Here is a 19,551-nt window from a genome sequence, read left to right on the forward strand (position 1 = left end):
CACACTCTCTCTCTCTCTCTCTCTATTTAACTTATTTTTTATCTCTTCTGTGATGAGTAATTAAATGCAGTGATTTTGATAGAGGAAGCTTTAAGAACTCAGAAATGAACAAGTGGCTGTTGGCTGTCTAGGTTCTCCATGAGTCCACACATAACATTAAATTTACGTCCTCTTCAATATCTGGTTTGTTTCTTCAATTCAGGTGCATAGCACGGATAACTAAGTTATCATACATAATTTGACTTGGACCACAAAGTTTATTCAAATGGCATATCTAAAACAATTTTAGTACTGGCTAATTTAGTATAAAAATGTGGTAGAGTATTTTCATGATGTTCAATTAATTTTTGTTTTGCCTGGATTAGTAGTTTCATAAGAGTCATTCTCTTCATTAGAATTCTCACACTTCTTACCCAGTCTAAACAGTTTGATTGTAAAATTATCAGAAACTTGTACTCAACTTGTCTGAGTCCTTTCCATCTTTCCATAAAACTATGCTAAAATTAATTCATTAACTGTGGAAATAAAATAAACAAATGAAAAAATTGATTTTATCTGTGTCCTACAATAACCTATCATAATAACCATAATTATGACTAATAGCATATACTCAGAAATTTCACACAATTTTCAAATAAATGCTAATAGCATTTATTAAAATATAAGTTGAAGAAGGTCAGACATCATTTTTAATTTTATGATGCTTTCCATGTAATTTAACATATCAAATAATTCTGATGATTACTCTTCTGGATGTTGCATTAGCCCTCTGCAACATCTAAAAGTTAAGGGTCAAAGAAAAGACAATTATTAAGCTGAAATTTCATTCTGGAAAGCCTGTCAAATATGTCAAAGGGTTAAAACACTTGACCGAAACAGAATCCCAAGTTCTCATAAAATAATGGTCACTTATTTAGCCAAAGTGATAATTAAAAGATTTTTTAAAAAACACCAAAATCTTGGGCTGGGCACAGTGGTTCACGCCTGTAATCCCAGTACTTTGGGAGGCCAAGGCAGGTGGACCACAAGGTCAGGAGTTTGAGACCAGCCTGGCCAATATGGTGAAACCCCATCTCTACTAAAAATACCAAAAATTAGCCAGCCGTGGTGGTGGGCACCTGTAATCCCAGCTACTTGGGAGGCTGAGGCAGGAAAATTGCTTGAACCTGGGAGGTGGAGATTGCACTACTGCACTCCAGCCTGGGTGACAGAGTGAGACTCCCACCTCAGAAAAAAATAAAATAAAAGAAATAATCTTTTATTGTTTGATACAGGAGATTCTGTTTTTCAATCAAAAGACCTGAAAAAGCCAGTATGAGAAAAATCCTATTTTTTCTTTTTCCTTTTCAATTTATTGAAAATATGAACAAAAATATTTTACTGTGTCGTATTAATAATACATACACTTTTTGTTCAAGATTAAATCAGCTTTTACATTTTTGGAGCCTCTGATGTTAAATCCTTGATGGCAAAAGGAGATTGATCTGACTCAAACATGGATCTCTGTGATTCCTCTTTCTACAATAAACATGAGTCTCAAAAAGAGGCCCCAAATAGGTCAAAGTCTCCTAAAACACAAACTTAAAATGTTTACAGTAATAAAAACATCACTATTGCAACATGCAAACAGCCACAAAAAGATACAAGTATAAGACATTTACAGGATAGCCTCAAATGTAGTATCTGAAAATATTACAGAAGGCATGGAAGTTTTAATTAAAAATAAAAATTCTTTAAAGTTATAAAAATGTGAAATCTTATCATGTCCACAGTCAGAATGGTGACATGAAGACCCCAAGGCACAGCTGCTATGTTTGGAAGTTTAGACCTGTGCCTTTGAAGACCTCCCAAAACCCTTGCCCAAAATTGCAGCCAAGAGCACCTTCGAGGCAGCACATAAGAACCCTCACAATCCCAGATGCTAGCTTGGAAACAGGACCCTGTTCCTGGAAAAAGAAGCTGCCTGTAGAAATATGGGGAGCTGCTGAAATCCTGACTCTTACACTGTTTCCTCTGCCTGACCTCATCTGCAGGTGGCCATGTTCCCCTGGCAGTGGCAGCAGCAGGCCCCAGTCTGGGCAAAGAGTGGGAGCAGGCAAAAGATGTGCATACAGCCCTCACAATGAGTGGGTACTGTTAGTGGCATTTCTGGGGCAGAGCCTGGTCCCATGGGAAACTTCAGCAAACTCAAGGGTCTGTGTCCTGCATAACCTGCTGTGTTCTCTTGTGGCTCCCCCCATATCAGGGACCAGCAGCAGCCATGGGCCTGCTGGCTGAGGCCCCACTGGCTACCCCTTCACTGCCTTCATTTATTCCAGCCTCTTAGAGCTTCAGGGCTGAGTAAGTGGATGTGGCAAATGCCACATGGCGCAGTATACATTATTTACTCTCTGCTTTCTTATAAAAAGTTTGCCAACACCTGTTCTTGAGAAGTCATTAAAAAAAACCTCTATATTCTTAGAGTTATATTTAATAAAGTAAACTTACAAAAAATGTTTCACTTGAAATAAACTTTTTTGGGCAAAGGTAAAACTGTGTCCATTACTGTCAGTCATCTTGGTTAGAATAAACCCTGAGACACCAAGCATCAAATTATTAATGCCCTGGAAAGGGGAATCCACCTGCTGCCTTTTTTTCTGTAACAAATATCAAATTAGTTCAACTAGAATATGGCACCCTGGGCAAGGGAGATTCAGAAGGCATGGGTCAGGGACTGGTGGAAACACTAGTCTGCTAGAACTCATTAGGAAGTGAAGCCCAGCATTTGCATAATGCAGCTTTGAAGGCATCTGGTGATCATAAATGTCTCCATGGCCCTTCTCAGCCCACCAATGTGCTCCACCAGCCACTCACACAGCCCTGCATGAAGGTTTGTAGGTAGTCCTGCCAGATCTGCTAGAATCAAGACCTTATAGTCCAGGTCTCAGTTTGAAGAAAACAGCTGTCTACCCACTCTTGTGAAAAGATTCTGTGAAATTTAATTTTGAATTGCAAGTATTTGGGAAACAGGTGTAGATTTCTTTGAGGATGCTTACAAAACTTCAGTTTTTTGTTTTTTTCTGAGATGGAGTCTCACTCTGTCGCCCAGACTGGAGTGCAATGGCGTGATCTCGGCTCACTGCAACCTCTCCCTCTGGGGTTCAAGTGATTCTCCTGCCTCAGCCTCCTGAGTAGCTGGGATTACAGGCACGTGCCACCATGACCAGCTAATTTTTGTATTTTTACTAAAGATGAGGAAAATGTTCTCTCCACAGGAAGAATCAGTGTTATTTCATCACTGATATTTTCTGTCTCTGACTTGAAGTTACAAACTAACTCCAGCAGAAATATTTTTGGCTTACTATGGACAATCTGTTACACAGCAAGCACTGTCATGCTTGTTCGCTACATTTATGTATAGAAACATCCTCATAAGGCCAGGCGCAGTGGCTCATGGCTGTAATCCTAGCACTTTGAGAGGCTGAGGTGGGCATATCACAAGGTCAGGAGATAGAGACCATCCTGGCTAACACGATGAAACCTCATCTCTACTAAAAATACAAAACAAAATTAGCTGGGCATGGTGGTATGTGCCTGTAGTCTCAGCTACTCAGGAGGCTGAGGCAGGAGAATTGCTTGAACCTGGGAGGCGGAGGTTGCAGTGAGCCGAGATCATGCCACTGCACTCCAGTCTGGGCGACAGAGCGAGACTCTGTCTCAAAACAAAACGGAACAAAAAAACTTCAGAACTTATGAAGCCTCCCTAGTATTTACCTGAACTAATTAGCGCAATAAATTTACATATGTCAATTATAGAAAGTGAAATGAACAATAACTAAAGTAGGTTTATATAGAAGTCTCCAATTAAATAAACAAAATTGAATGTCCTAACTAAATGTAACTTAAAACACTAATTGTGGAATTTCACCTAAAAATTATTTTGTGTGCACAACTAAATTTCATAAAAATCATTCTTATAATCCCCAGTGAGCTTACCTAATACCTCATGAACTATAAAAGAAAAAATAAAAAATTATGGGTCTAGCATGAGTACCAAGCAAGTAAAAAAAAAGTTTGCATGGCGAGATTCTGAACCACAAACCATAAGATCTTACAGCAATGAATTCAATAGAAAGCAGACAGTATAGATTTCCTTTCAGCATTTTTGAGGTTTTTAGTTTTCTAGTAAATTAGTCACCTTATTAAAATTACTTGTTTTGCTTCAATATTGATTTTTTATTCCTAAAATAGGTACAAACTCATACTCACAAGAACAGTTACTTACTCCATAATTTTCTTACACCTAAGGTTTATCTTTAGAGTAATGTATATTTAACCCTATGTAAGTCGAAACTAAAACTATGTGTTTCAGGCAGAGTGGCCACATATTCAAAGAAAAATATATAACAATGTTTATTCATGACTCAGGAATGTATGGATTTTATTTATACTTCTATATAATTTTTATAATTAAAATGACCCTGTAGCCAATAACAATATCATTGTACATTAAAATAATTAAGTGTAGAATTGGCTTGTAATACAAAGGATAAATGCTGAAGGTAATGGATACTTTATTTATCCTGATGTGACTAATACATGTTATATGCCTGTATCAAAACATGTCATATACTGCATAAATATATACACATTTGGCCAGGTGCAGTGGCTCATGCCTGTGGTTCCAGAACTCTGAGAGGCCGAGGCAGGCAGATCACGAGGTCAGAAGATCGAGACCATCCTGGCCAACATGGTGAAACTCCGTCTCTACTAAAAATACAAAAATTAGCCTGGTGTGATGGTGGACACCTGTAATCTCAGCTATTTGGGAGGCTGAGGCAGGAGAATCACTTGAACCGGGGAGGTGGAGGTTGCAGTGAGCCGAGATCATGCCACTGTACTCCAGCCTGGGTGACAGAGCCAGAATCCGTCTCCAAAAGAAAAACCCAAACAAGTACTGGGCACCTGTAGTCCCAGCTACCTGGGAGGCTGAGGCAGGAGAATGGCGTGAACCTGGGAGGCAGAGCTTGCCATGAGCCGAGATCGTGCCACTGCACTCCAGCCTGGGCGAGAGTGAGACTCAGTCTCAAAAAAAAAAAAAAAAAACAAAAAAAAAAACAAACAAAAAAAATTATGAATAGCACAAAGAATAAAATAATTAAAATCATACTATGTACCCACAGAAATTAAAAACAGTAAGTTTAAATAAGACAAAAAGGAATATTTAACCTATAGAAAAATATTCTTTAACTTATTTGCAGTTGAAAGCCACTGGTGAAATAGATTACTAGAAATGTTAGTCCATTATGTTACCAAATAGTATACTGTTACTATCTTTTACATACACCCTTGAGTAAGGTGGAATAGGTTAAAGTTAGAAGCCTAATAATGCTTCATTGAATGTACAATGGTCTTAACACATTTTTTAAAAGTTATGTTTCCATGTAATCTAAAAATTTAAAAATGTAATGTACTTTATTTAATTACATAAAATTACAATAAGTAAAATGACTTCCTAATTTAACCAATTTTAACTAAAATAAAAAACTTGTTTTCTCACTATAATGCAGAAGAATATTACTCTGAAAACCTACCTCCTGCATCACTCCTTTATAAGTTAACCACAAAGAGCCTCTCCAGTTATATTTTCATCATGCATCTTACTTTTTTTTTTTTTTTTTTTGAGATGGAGTTTGACTTTTGTTGCCCAGGTTGGAGTGCAAGGGTATGATTTCGGCTGAGACCTCCACTTCCCAGGTTCAAGTGATTCTCCTGCTCCAGCCTTTGAAGTAGCTGGGATTATAGGTGCCTGGCAAATTTTTGTATTTTTAGTAAAGACAGGGTTTCACCATGTTAGTCAGGCTGGTCTCAAACTCCTGACCTCAGGTGATCCACCGGCTTCAGCCTCCCAAAGTGCTGGGATTATAGGCATGAGCCACCATGCCTGGCTGCATCTTACACTTTAATATCCTTATTGTTCCATAAAAAATGTTTTAAATAATGCCCACCTAATAAAAGAATCTCTCACATCTTTGATGCAGCAACAATTGGTCACATGCTTTCACATGTGAATATAGCAGGAATGAAAAAAGAGCATAAAGTTATGTGAGTTTAATTACATCATTATTCACTAATTTAAAAATCAGTAATTTTTTCAAGATAAAAGTATACTTTAATTGTAATAACTCTGAAAATCTTCTACTTCTTTTAATGTTATATACAAATAATTTATCCACCAAGTTTTATTTAGTGTTGTTTTCTGTACTTAGCACTGATTTAGTGTAATGTCTGAAGTGTCCGTGCCTTAGATATTTCTACTGTGTATTCTCAGATATTTACATAAACTTAATTTCGGATTAAATTTTTTTCATTTTTACTGCATCTGCGAAAACATATTTTAATATGAACACTCTGGTGTTTTCTATGCTGTGGTTTTTAAAAAAATGTTTTTCCAAACTGATTACATTTGTAGGGTTTTTCTCCAATATAAATTCCCTGATGTTGAACAAACTTTGTACTATCAACCGAGTATTATAGACCCTCATGTTTTACAAGCTGTAGTTTTTCAAAACTGTTTTTACAAATTTATTACATTTTCCAGGGTTTTTTTCTAATATAAATTTTCTGATGTTGAACAGTATTTGAGCAACTGCTTCAAGGTTTTCTTTAGTACAAAATGTGTACAATAAGATCTGCGATGCAAGTAATGGTACTACAACCCTCTTAATATTTGTAATGTTTGTCTTCAGAATGAATTATCTTCTTCACTTTAAAGGCTTCTATTTTCTGAAAGATATTTTGACACTAGTTGCATCTATAATGGTTTTATTAAGTACAGACTCTCTGATGTTGAGTAAGATATGAGCACATATTAATGGCTTTTCCACATTCTTTGTGTATACACGTTTTTTCCAAGTAAAAATTCTTTCCTGTGCAATAAGGTATGAGCATTAATTAAAAGTTTTGCCACATTCTTCATACTTGTAGAAGTTTACTCCAATATAAATTATCTTATCTATAATCAAGTGTGACAACCATGTAAAGCCTTTGTCACATTCTTTACATTTCTAGAATTTCTCACCAGTATAATTTATTTTATGTTTGAAAAAGTTTGAGGTGTTGTCAAAATCACTGTTACATCTTCAGGTTTGTAGAGTTTCTCTCCAGTATGAATTTTGTTATGGGTAGTAAGGTTTGAATATTGGTTGAAAGCTTTGCCACATTCTTTACATTTGTAGGGTTGCTCTTTAGTATGAATTCTCTTATGTGTATTAAGGTGTGAGGAATAGTTAAATGCTTTGCCACATTCTTCACATTTGTAGGGTTGCTCTCCAGTATGAATTTTCTTATGTTCAATAAGGTTTGAGGATCGGTTAAAAGCTTTGCCACATTTTTCACATTTGTAGGGTTTCTCTCCAGTATGAATAATCTTATGTGTAGAAAGGGTTGAGGACAGTTTAAAAGCTTTGCCACATTCTTCACATTTGTAGGGTTTCTCTCCAGTATGAATTATCTTATGTTTAGTAAGGGTTGAGGACCACTTAAAGGCTTTGCCACATTTTTCACATTTGTAGGGTTTCTCCTCAGTGTGAATTATCTTATGTTTAGTAAGAGTTGAGAACTGGTTAAAAGCTTTGCCACATTCTTCACATTTGTAGGGTTTTCCTCCAGTATGAATTTTTTTATGTGTAGTAAGGTTTGAAGATTGGGTAAAAGCTTTGCCACATTCTTCACATTTGTAGAATTTCTCTCCAGTATGAATTTTCTTATGTGTAGTAAGGTTTGAGGATTGGGTAAAAGCTCTGCCACATTCTTCACACTTGTAGGGTTTCTCTCCAGTATGAATCCTCTTATGTTTGGTAAGGATTGAGAAATGGTTAAAAGCTTTGCCGCATTCTTCACATTTGTAGGGTTTCTCTCCAGTATGAGTTATCTTATGTTCAGTAAGCTTTGAGGACCACTTAAAAGCTTTGCCACATTCTTCACATTTGTAGGGTTTCTTTTCAATGTGAATTTTCTTATGCTTAGTAAGGTTTGAGGACCGGCTAAAAGCTTTGCCACATTCTTCACATTTGTAGGGTTTCTCTGCAGTATGAATTCTCTTATGTGTAGTAAGGTTTGAGAACTGGTTAAAGGCTTTGCCACATACTTCACATTTGTAGGGCTTCTCTCCAGTATGAATTCTGTTATGTTTAGTAAGGGTTGAGGGCCAGTTAAAGGCTTTGCCACATTCTTCACATTTGTAGGGTTTCTCTCCAGTATGAGTTAACTTATGTTCAGTAAGCTTTGAGGACCATCTAAAAGCTTTGCCACATTCTTCACATTTGTAGGGTTTCTTTTCAGTATGAATTTTCTTATGTTTAGTAAGGTTTGAGGACCGGCTAAAAGCTTCACCACATTCTGTACATTTATAGAATTTCTCTGCAGTATGGATTCTCTTATGTGTAGTAAGGTTTGAGAACTGGTTAAAGGCTTTGCCACATTCTTCACATTTGTAGGGTTTCTCTCCAGTATGAATTCTCTTATGTTTAGTAAGAGTTGAGGGCCAGTTAAAAGCTTTGCCACATTCTTCACATTTGTAAGGTTTCTCTCCAGGATGAATTTTCTTATGTTCAGTAAGGTTTGAGGATTGGTTAAAAGCTTTGGCACATTCTTTACATTTGTAGAATTTCTCTCCAGTGCAAATTATCTTATGGGTAGTAAGGATTGAGGACTTGTTAAAAACTTTGCCACATTCCTGACATTTGTAGAGTTTGTATCCAGTATAAAATTTTTTATGTGTAGTAAGGCATGAGGACCAGTTAAAGACTTTGCCACATTCTTCACATGTGTAGGGTTTCTCTCCAGTATTAATTCTCTTGTGTTTAGTGATGATTGAAGGGCAGTTAAAAGCTTTTCCACATTTTTCACATTTGCAGAAATTCACTCTGGTATGAATTATTTTATGTTGAGCTAGATGTGGAAGCATGCAAAATGATTTGCCACATTCTTTGCATTTGAAAAGTTTTTTTTCAGTATGGCTTATCTTATGTCTGTTTGAATTTGAAAATTTATGAAAGGCTTTCACACATTTATCAAATAGAAATATTTTGCTCTGGGTAGCTGGCAAACATTGGTTAAATCCATTATAACCTCCTCTGTGCACCTTACACTTATCCACACTTTTATGGTCTTTTTTTAAATGTACATTTTTATGTTCACAGTTTTTATATCTTCTCAGTGTCACTTTTTGGCAATGATCTTTTATATGCTTCTCTGGCCAAAAGTCTTGGGTAAAATGAGAACACATAACTGAAAAAAATAAAAATAACAAATTATTCCACTTGCTAGACTCAGAGATAAATATACTTTACATAACATATAAAATCACACAAGCTACATAAGCAAGATGTCACAGAAAAATACCACAGGCCCTAATTTATTTACAGACATATAAATGTAACAAAAACATACTGATCAAAATGCATCAGTGAAAAATTTATAAATAAGTGTGTGCAGTGCCCCAGGTGAGCCCAATGCAAAAAGCCACATAGAAGGAAAATATAAATTGGTTACATTTACCCAACACAGCTTTTTCTGCTCTCCAACATAACATAGTGCCTTTAGAAGTAAATTGCCAACTCCAATTATTTCGCATATAGCGGAATACCTGAGAGTGGATAATTTATAAAGAAAAAAGGCATACTTTGCTCACAGTTTGGCAGACTGTACAAGAAGTGTATGCCAGCATCTGTTTCTGGTGAGAGTCTCAGGAAGCTTACTGTTATGGTAGAAGGCAAAGAGTAACTGGAAATATCACATGGTAATAGACAGAGAAAGTGTGAGGTGAAGGAGCCAGGTTCCTTTAATGAACCAGCTCTCTTTTGAATTAACAGAGTGTAAACTTTCTTATTACGAAGACGATGGTGCCAAGTCATTCATGAGGAATTCACCTCCATGACAAAAATACCTCTTTCCAGGTCCCACATCCAACACTGAAGATTACATTGCAGCATGAGGTTTGGAAACATGGACATCCAAACCATATCACAGACAAAGTAGACTTAACAGACTCATACAAACCTTTCCAGTAAAAAGCAAGAGAATATACAATATTCTTCTTTGCACCTTGTGTATTCTGCTAGGATAAATACCAGGTCTTATTAAATTTAAGAATACCAGCTGGGTGCAGTTGCTTATGCCTATAATCCTAAAATTTTGGAAACAAAAGTAGGAGGATCACTTGGGGCTACAAGTTTGAGACCAGCCAGGGCAACATAGTGAGACACTGTCTCTACAAATAATAATAAAAAATGAGCCAGGGATGGTAGGGCATGTCTGTACACCCAGCTACTTAAGGGGCTAAGGTTGACTTGAGCCCAGGAAGTTGAGGCAGCAGTGAGCCTAAATCATGTCACTGCACTCCAGCCTGGGCAAGAATAAGATCCTGTCTCAAAACAACAACAATAACAACAACGACGACAAATACATTTAAGAAGACCAAAATTATACACTGTGTTTTTCGACCAAAATTGCATAAAACTAGGAATTAAAAGCAAAACTGGCAAATCCAAAAATATATCAAAATAAAACACACTCTTCAACATATTCTTGCTCAAGGACTGAAGAATTTAACTTCTCCAAAGTTGTCAATACAAGCTACAGTGGTGAACTAATTCAATATAATCGCTACATAAAATTCAATAATACAATTTAAATATGCTTCACAATTTTAAAATTTGATTAAAAACTATAGCCAAGCCAGGCACGGTGGCTCACACTTGTAATCTTAGCACTTTGGGAGGCCAAGGCGGGTGGATTTCCTGCTGAGCTCAGGAGTTTGAGACCAGCCTGGGCAACATGGTGAAACCCTGTCTCTACTAAAATACAAAAAATTAGCTGGGCATGGCTGTGTGTGCCTGTAATCCCAGCTACTCGGGAGGCTGAGGCAGGAGAATTACTAGAACCCGAGAGGCAGAGCTTTCAGTGAGCCAAGATCGTGCCACTGCACTCCAGCCTGGGCAACAGAGCGAGACTCTGTCTCCAAAAAAAAAAAACTATAGCCAAGCATATGAAAACAATAAAGAGGCATTATACTTTCTGATTTCAAAACATATTAAAAGCTACAATAACAATGTGGTACTGACACAAAGACAGATAAGTAGATGAAAGAACAGAATAAAGAGCCCTAAAATGAACCCTTCTGTATATGATCAAATGAACTTCTACAAAGTTGCCATGAATAAGCAATAGAAAAAAAAAAATCTCTTCAAAAAATGATGTTGAGGCCGGGCATGGTGGCTCATGCTTGTAATCCCAGCACTTTGGGAGGCCGAGGCGGGCGGATCACGAGGTCAGGAGATCGAGACCACAGTGAAACCCCGTCTCTACTAAAAATACAAAAAATTAGCCGGGCGTGGTGGCGGGCGCCTGTAGTCCCAGCTACTCGGAGAGGCTGAGGCAGGAGAATGGCGTGAACCCAGGAGGCAGAGCTTGCAGTGAGCCAAGATCGTGCCACTGCACTCCAGCCTGTGTGACAGAGCAAGACTCCGTCTCAAAAAAAAAGAAAAAAAAAGATGTTGAAACGTGGATACCAACACTAATAAAGCTGGATAATTTTCTTGAATTATATATACAAATATTTTAAATCAAACACATATACAGAAAAAAGGAACTAACAAATCTTTTAAAAAGAAATATGGAGAAAAGACATGACACTGGTCTTGGCACCATTTTCTTAGATACAACCTTAAATGCATGAACAACAAAGAAAAGAACAGAAAAATTTAACTACACTATACCTCGAAACTTCTGTACATCAAAGAACATTCAATAGAGAGACAATGCCTCCTAGAAAATGAGTGAAAGTATTTGTAAATCACATGTGATATTCATTAATATTCATAATATATAAACAACTTTTTTTCTGAGACGGAGTCTCACTCTGTCGCCCAGGCTGGAGTGCAGTGGCACAATCTTGGCTCACTGAAAGCTCTGCCTTGGGTTCTAGCAATTCTCCTGCCTCAGCCTCCCTAGTAGCTGCGGCACGTTCTCGGCTCACTGCACACTCTGTCTCCCGGGTTCACACCATTCTTCTTCTTGGCCTCCCGAGTAGCTGGGATTACAGGCGCGTACCACCACACCCGGCTAATTTTTTATATTTTTAGTAGAGACAGGGTTTCACCATGGTCTCAATCTCCTGACCTCGTGATCCACCTGCCTCAGCCTCCCAAAATGCTGGAATTATAGGCGTGAGCCACTGCGCCTGGCCTATAAACAACTCTTAAAACTAACAATAAAGTTGAATAATCTGATTTGGAAATGGACAAATAATTGAACTAAATTTTTACCAAAAATATACACAAATAGGAAGAAGCATTTAAAAAGACACGAAATTACAATTTGTAGAAAAATGCGTAAAAATCACAATGAAAAACAAAATCACCTTACACCCATTTAGAATGGCTACTATAAAATTTTTAAAAATACAAAATCAGTTGATGATGCAATAAAAATAAAACCATCCAGGTGGGTACATTGGCTCACATCTTTAATCCCAGTGCTTTGGGATGCTGAGACAGGTGAATCACCATAGGTCAGGAGTTCGAGCTCAGCCTGGCCAATATGGCAAAACCCCATCTCTACTAAAAACACAAAAATTAGCCGGGCATAGTGGTGGGTGCCTGTAATCTCAGCTACCCTGAGACTGAGGCAGGAGAATTGTTTGAACCTGGGACACGAGAACAAATCACTGCACTTCAGTCTAGGTGACAGAGTGAGACTCCATCTCAAAAAAAAAATAAGAATAAAAAACTACAAATTAAAAAAAAAAAAAAACTATGTTGACTGTTGGTGGAAAACAAGGAGGCCGAGGCAGGCAGATCGCCTGAGGTCGGAAGTTCGAGACCAGCCTGACCAACATGGAATAACTCCATCTCTACTAAAAATACAAAATTAACCAGGCATGGTGGCAGATGCCTGTAATCCCAGCTACTCAGGAAGCTGAGGCAGAAGAATCGCTTGAACCCAGGAGGCAGAGGTTGCAGTGAACTGAGATCATGCCATTGGACTCCAGCCTGGGCGACAAGAGCGAAACTCTGTGTCAAAAAAAAAAAAGTTATAAATGTTTCTCAAATAATTAAAAATGAAATCATCAAATACAAAAATCTCATTTATGAATCTATATTCATAACAGAAAATGCAGGACCTGAATGACATATGAACATCCATATTTTTTGTATCAGTATGCACAAAAGCCAAAAGGCTGAAGAAACTTAGATGTCCCTTGATTTTTATAAATACATCAAAAAATGTAACATATACCTACAATGTAATATTATTCAGCCTTCAAATAGAAAATCTTGCCTCATTTTAAGATAAATTTTGAGAATATTATGTCACCTGAAATTAGCAAGTAACAAAATTATAGATACCATATGACTCAACTTATTTGAGATATCTTAAGTAGTCACACTCATAAAATCAGCAAGTAAAAGGGTGTTTCTCAAGGGCTGAAAAGAGGGCAAAATGAGCACTTGTTACTTAATGTGTATTTAGTTTCACAGGTGTAAAATTTCTAGAAGTTTTTTGAATAACAATGTAAATATTTTTATCATGCCTGAAATGTACATTTTTTTTTTTTTTAAGACAGGGTCTCACTTTGTCACCCAAGCTGAAGTACAGTGGTGCAATTATGGCTTGCTGTAGACTCTAACTTCAAAGCTCATGTAATCCTTCCCCCTCAATCTCCCAAAAAGCTTGTACCATGGGTGCACACCACCATGCCTGGCTATTTTCAAAAATTATTTGTAGAGAGGGAATCTCCATATATTGCCCAGACTAGTCTCAAACTTTGGCCTGAAGCAATCCATCTGTCTTGGCCTCCCAAAATCCTGGGATTACAGATGTGAGTCACCACCATGCCTGAAATGTACACTTCAATAGATTTAAGATGGTAAATTTCATGTTACGTGTTTTTACCACCCTAACATTAAAAAAAACTCAAAAAAATACAGCATTATAAACCTTTTTAAAAATTACCCTCAAATTACAAAAGTGTTTCTCTCATACAAAGAAAATATACATTCATCATTAAACACATGGTGAAAATAGACTATTTCCATGACTACTCACTTAGAGAAGATAAAACGACCATTAAAAATTAGCTAAAAAATAATATATACAAGATAAGCTTTAACCAAAATTGGGGTCATATATTTATAAACACACACACACATATAATATGATTGTGATAGACATTTGGTGATTGATCTTTTTTTTTTTTTTTTCTTTCCTGAGATGGAATCTTGATCTGTCGCCCAGGCTGGAGTGCAACGGCATGATCTGGCTCACTGCAATCTCTGCTTCCCGGGTTTGAGTGATTCTCCTGCTTCAGCCTCCCGAGTAGCTGGGACTACAAGTATGTACCACCACGCCCGGCTAATTTTTTTGTATTTTTAGTAGAGACAGGGTTTCACCGTGTTAGCCAGGATGGTCTCATCTCCTGACCTTGTGATCCACCTGCCTCAGCCTCTCAAAGTGCTGGGATTGCGGGCGTGAGCCACCATGCCCGGCCAGTGATTTATCTCTTAATTAAATCCCATATTGACTTAAAGCGTACAGAATTGAAAATTGTCTGAAATTATAATACATAGGTAAAACCAAAAAACACAATAAACTGATGTTAAGAAACCTACACTGAAGAAATACACTAATATGAAACTGGAAAACAATAATAAGAGAAATGTTTACTCATAAAATCTGGTATGCAAGGCCAGGCATAGTGGCTCATGCCTGTAATCCCAGCACTTTGGGAGGCCGAGGCAGGTGGATCACCTGAGGTCAGAAATTCAAGACCAGCCTGACCAATATGATGAAACCCCGTCTCTACTAAAAATACAAAAATTAGCTGGGCATGATGGCAAACGGCCTATAATCCCAGCTACTCAGGAGGCTGAGACAGGAGAATCGCTGGAACCTGGAGGGGCAGAGGTTGCAGTGAGCCGAGATCATGCCATTGCACTCCAGCCTGGGCAACAAGAGTGAAACTCCATTTCAAAAAAAAAAAAAAAAAATCTGGTATGCAACATTGATGCACCATTAAAGAAGAATTTGTTTAGATAACTACAATATTTGACAGTAACTTTGTACTTTTGCATCATTGGCATGAACTGTACAGCAGTAAAATTTTAGAGGAAATGCAGTATAATCATAAATACAAGATTCTAATGAGAAACTTTTAATAAACATTTAAAAGAAACTACAGATAATTTTTATATTTTAAATAGATGCTATACTTACAAAAAGTGAAACTGCTGCAATCCAACTTTAGAGGCAAAGAATAGCCTTACAACTAAATTACATATATATATATTGCAGAATACGGTTAGAGCCTCTGATATATAAAACAAGTATTTGGGAATAAATTATATTATTTAGAATTAGGGTACAAAAGTAGGTACAAATCTTATCATTCTCTTTTACCTACAGCAAACTTAAATTTATAACTATATTAGTAAATATGGAGTGCTAATTATCTAATTTACTTCAGACATAATATGTAAATTCTAGTATAATTGCTCTAAATGTCTGAATCCAAAATTACAGACAAATTTGGAAATAAAAAATAGAAACTGGATCAGGCACGGTGGCTCATGCCTGTAATCCCAGCACTTTGAGAGGCTGAGATGGGTGGATCATTTGAGGTCAGAAGTTTTAAACCAACCTGACCAACATGGTGAAATCCCATCTCTACTTAAAATACAAAAAAATTAGCCAGGTGTGATGGGGGACACCTGTAACCTCAGGTACTTGGGAGGCTGAGGCAGCAGAATCGGTTGAAAATGGGAAGTGGAGGTTGCAATGAGCCGACACTGTGCCATTGCACTCCAGCCTGGGCAACAGAGTGAGACTCTGACTCAAAAAAATAAAAATAAAATAAAAACTAAAAACGTATAGGGAGAGTGACAACAGTAAGATGGAAAAATAAAAGGTGCCCTACTTGCTTATTCCCGCAGAGCAAGAAAATTTGTCAGCCATCCTAGACAAAAATGCCTTTATGAGAGCCAGGTATCATGGCTCACACTTGGAATGACAGCTACGTGGTACGTTGAGGTAGAATTGCTTCAGGCCAGGATTTTAAGATCAGGCTGGGTTATGTAGCAAGACCCCATCTCAAAAATAAGTTCCTTTAAAAGAGCTTTGAGATCCAGGGAGGCAGTTGTAAAACTCTCATAAAGCCCAAGATTAAGGAGTTTTCCTTTTCAGAAGGCAGGCTCTCATTCAGGTGGCAAACTACGGGACCCCTGTTCTTAACTACGGACCAGAAAATGGCCTACCCAACTTGGTCCCACAGAAAATTCTGAACTTACTCTGTAACCATCCCAAACTGCTTCCAGCCACAGTCTGGGAGAGGTCCTGTTCTTCAAAAGGCCTGGAGGAAGATACTGGTTTATAGCGATGCAGGCCTTTACTGTGGACCCTGAAGCATTTAAATGACTGTTTCAGCTTCCTGAGCCACGGTTTATGGCCAGTTCTGCCTAACTAGAAACCCACACAGTTACCTGGGGAAATCCTCTCTGGTACTCAGTGAAAGCCGCACTCATCCACAACCTGATATAAAGCCCACCATATGCAGACCCGACTGCAAAAAACTGCCCTAGTGTTCTGCCCTACAGAGGAAACTCCAAAAATAAAATGGAAATTACAACTACCCAAGCCCCTTGTAACAAGCCAACTAAAAGTGGACCCTAGTGCAGAACCAACAGCCTTGTGACCAAGCTACGACCCCTCTCCACTACAGGCCAGGTGTGGTGGCTCATGCCTGTAATCCCAAAAGTTTGGGAGGCCAAGGCAGACAGATCACCTGAGGTCAGGAGTTTGGGACCAACCTGGTCAAACACGGCGAAACCCTGTCTCTACTAAAAACACAAAAATTAGCCAGGCATGGTGGCACGGGCCTGTAATCCCATCTACTCAGGAGGCTGAGAGAGGAGGCAGAGGTTGCAGTGAGCTGAGATCGTGCCACTGTACTCCAGCCTGGTGACAGAGCAAACTTCTGTGTTTAAAAAAAAAAAAAAAAAAAAAAAAAAGCCATGGTATCCAAAGTGATCTATAACTTTAATAAACTTTCTATCAAAATTCCAGTGGGACTTTTTTCACAGTAATGGACAATGCAATTCTAAAATATACATGAAACTAGAATAAACTTTGAACAAAGCCATCTTGAGGAAAAAGAACAAAGCAAAGAAACATCATAATTCATAATTTCAAATTATTTAAAGGTTATAGTAATAAAAACAGGATGAACTGTGCAGAAAATATACAAAGAAATCCAATGGAACAGAAAGCACTACTCACACATTTCAGACACGATGCAAAGAAAGAACTTAAAAAATAGTTTAATATAGAGTTTCTCAAAAGTATGCAGATATTTATGTGTCCCCCAAAAGAATGGAAAAGCAGTCAGATTGTTCAGTCTCTTAAATGTCATGAAGAGGACTTTGGCTCTCACGGTAAACTTGAAGGAAGATCACCAAAGGGAAATAAGAATCCTGAGAGAATGTAAAAGCATAAGACAAAAGATACCCATGTGAAAGCAAAATGAAAAAACTCAGGCTTCCCAGAAACTGTTTCCTTTGGAACATAGCTTCCCAAGTCACATTTTAAGGACTGGCTTTCCCCTTAACCTCTGGACTTCTCATCTGTATTTGTTGTATTCACTTTCACTCTCACCTACCTGGGGGTTTGGCTACCATTTCATGTCTCCTCATAGGCTCCCAAGGCTCTTTTTCTTGCTCTAGACAGGTGATCAGGTCTGGCTTAGAGACAGCAATACCTGTTTCAATAAAAAATAAATTACATGAATCTTGCTCATATTCTCCGATTATTAACCTAGTAATGTGTCAAGTATTAAGGGTGTGATAGAATATCCTAATCATTAATCCCAAAATACTAATTTTTTTTTTTTTTTTTGGAGATGGAGTCTCAATCTGTCACCAAGGCTGAAGTACAGTGGTGCAATCTCGGCTCACTGCAATCTCCACCTCTGGGGTTCAAGCAATTCCAATGCCTCAGCCTCCCAAGTAGCTGGGATTACAAGCGTGTGCCACCATGCCTGATTAATTTTTGTATTTTTAGTAGAGACAGGGTTTTGCCATGTTGGTCAGACTGGTCTCAAACTCCTAACCTCAGGGTGATCCACCTGCCTTGGCCTCCCAAAGTGCTGGGATTATAGGCATGAGCCACCATACCTGGCCCCAAAATACTAATTTTTAACAAAAATTTCTTCTTGTTTGAGACAGAGTCTCACTCTGTTGCCCAGGCTGGAGTGCAGTGGCACAACCTCGGCTCACTGCAACCTCCACCTCCTGGGTTCAAGCCATTCTCCTGCCTCAGGCTCCTGAGTAGCTGGGATTACCAGAGTGAACCACCACATCCGGCTAATTTTTGCATTTTTAGCAGAGATGCGGTTTTGCCATGTTGGTCAGGCTGGTCTCAAACTCCTGACCTCAGGTATCTGCCTGCCTCAGCCTCCCAGAGTACTGGGATTACAGGAGTGAGCCACCATGCCTGGCCTTTAACAAAAATTTGTATATATTTAGAAAATATCTTATTTTGTAGGTTCTTAATTTCACTACCTGGTAATACTGAATCAAAAATTAGTGTTGGCAATTAGATTTTAAGTTGTGGGCAACAATATTTTATGCCACTTAATTTCTGGAATTACTACTAATCTGGAGTGAAAGACACAGATCAGCTCAGAAATGTGGAAAGTTCAGGTCAAGATGAAACATCTTGAAAAAATTTCTTTAGTGCACCAACAAATCCCCTCAATTTTTTTGAAAAGAGGAATCTGAAACTCATGAATGCAAAGTACAAATTACCAAAAAACAGTCTACAGAAAACAAAAATGAAATCTTTAGGGCATATTAGGAATTGAGTATTGAAGTTATGCTCACCCAGGAAGACCAGGTTTCTGTAGTTCTCTAACATCACAGTCCTATATAAATTTTGCTGTGCAGTGTCCAGGCATTGCCACTCCTCCAGACAGAATTCTATGGCCACATCCATAAATGTCAATGGTCCCTAAAAAACACACACACACACACACACACAAACACACACATTTACCAAGTGGCCACAGGCAGAATTTATAATTTGACTCAAGGTAAAATGAGAGAGTAAGGAGAACAGGTTCTGACTTATAGAAGAGACTGAAATTATCCAATAAAATAATTCTTTAAATGGAAATATTCTCCATGTATTTTCTACCCCTGAGAAAATAACGTGGTGTAAGATCCACAACATCAGTGTATAGATAATACTTTTCTGGATGATAAACTGTAAAATTAAGGGCATGAACACAAACATGTAAATTTTTGAGTTCTCCATTTGCATCATACAGAATCAGTTGTGAATATTTTTCAGATAAAGACATGTTGAGTTAGAAGGGACCTTTAAAATATTAAGGTGTACAATAAACTGAGGATCCTGTTAATGCAGATTATTTTTTCAGAAGATCTGGAATAAAGTCTGAGTTTCTAAGTTTCTAACAAGCTTACCAGTAATGACAATGATTTTGGCCCAGAAAGA

General features: G+C 37.7%; 1 protein-coding gene across 3 annotated transcripts in view; it reads right to left on the reverse strand.

Moving 5' to 3' along the window:
- Positions 1–4,395: 4,395 nt before the first annotated feature.
- The window catches only part of LOC100581461 (zinc finger protein 43), a 49,384-nt gene continuing 34,228 nt past the window's right edge, over positions 4,396–19,551 (reverse strand). For 2 of the 3 annotated variants that reach the window (XM_030809422.1, XM_030809424.1), the window contains exons 2-4: positions 18,918–19,044; positions 17,696–17,794; positions 4,396–9,270 (exon numbers count right to left, since the gene is read on the reverse strand). In XM_030809422.1, coding sequence (XP_030665282.1) covers positions 7,070–9,270; positions 17,696–17,794; positions 18,918–19,044 — 2,427 coding nt within the window. In that variant the 3' untranslated portion in view covers positions 4,396–7,069. The remainder of the gene's footprint in view (positions 9,271–17,695; positions 17,795–18,917; positions 19,045–19,551) is intronic. The other variant, XM_030809423.1, reaches the window with a different exon arrangement.

Source organism: Nomascus leucogenys, chromosome 3 (assembly GCF_006542625.1).
Source record: "Nomascus leucogenys isolate Asia chromosome 3, Asia_NLE_v1, whole genome shotgun sequence".
NCBI lineage: Eukaryota > Metazoa > Chordata > Mammalia > Primates > Hylobatidae > Nomascus > Nomascus leucogenys.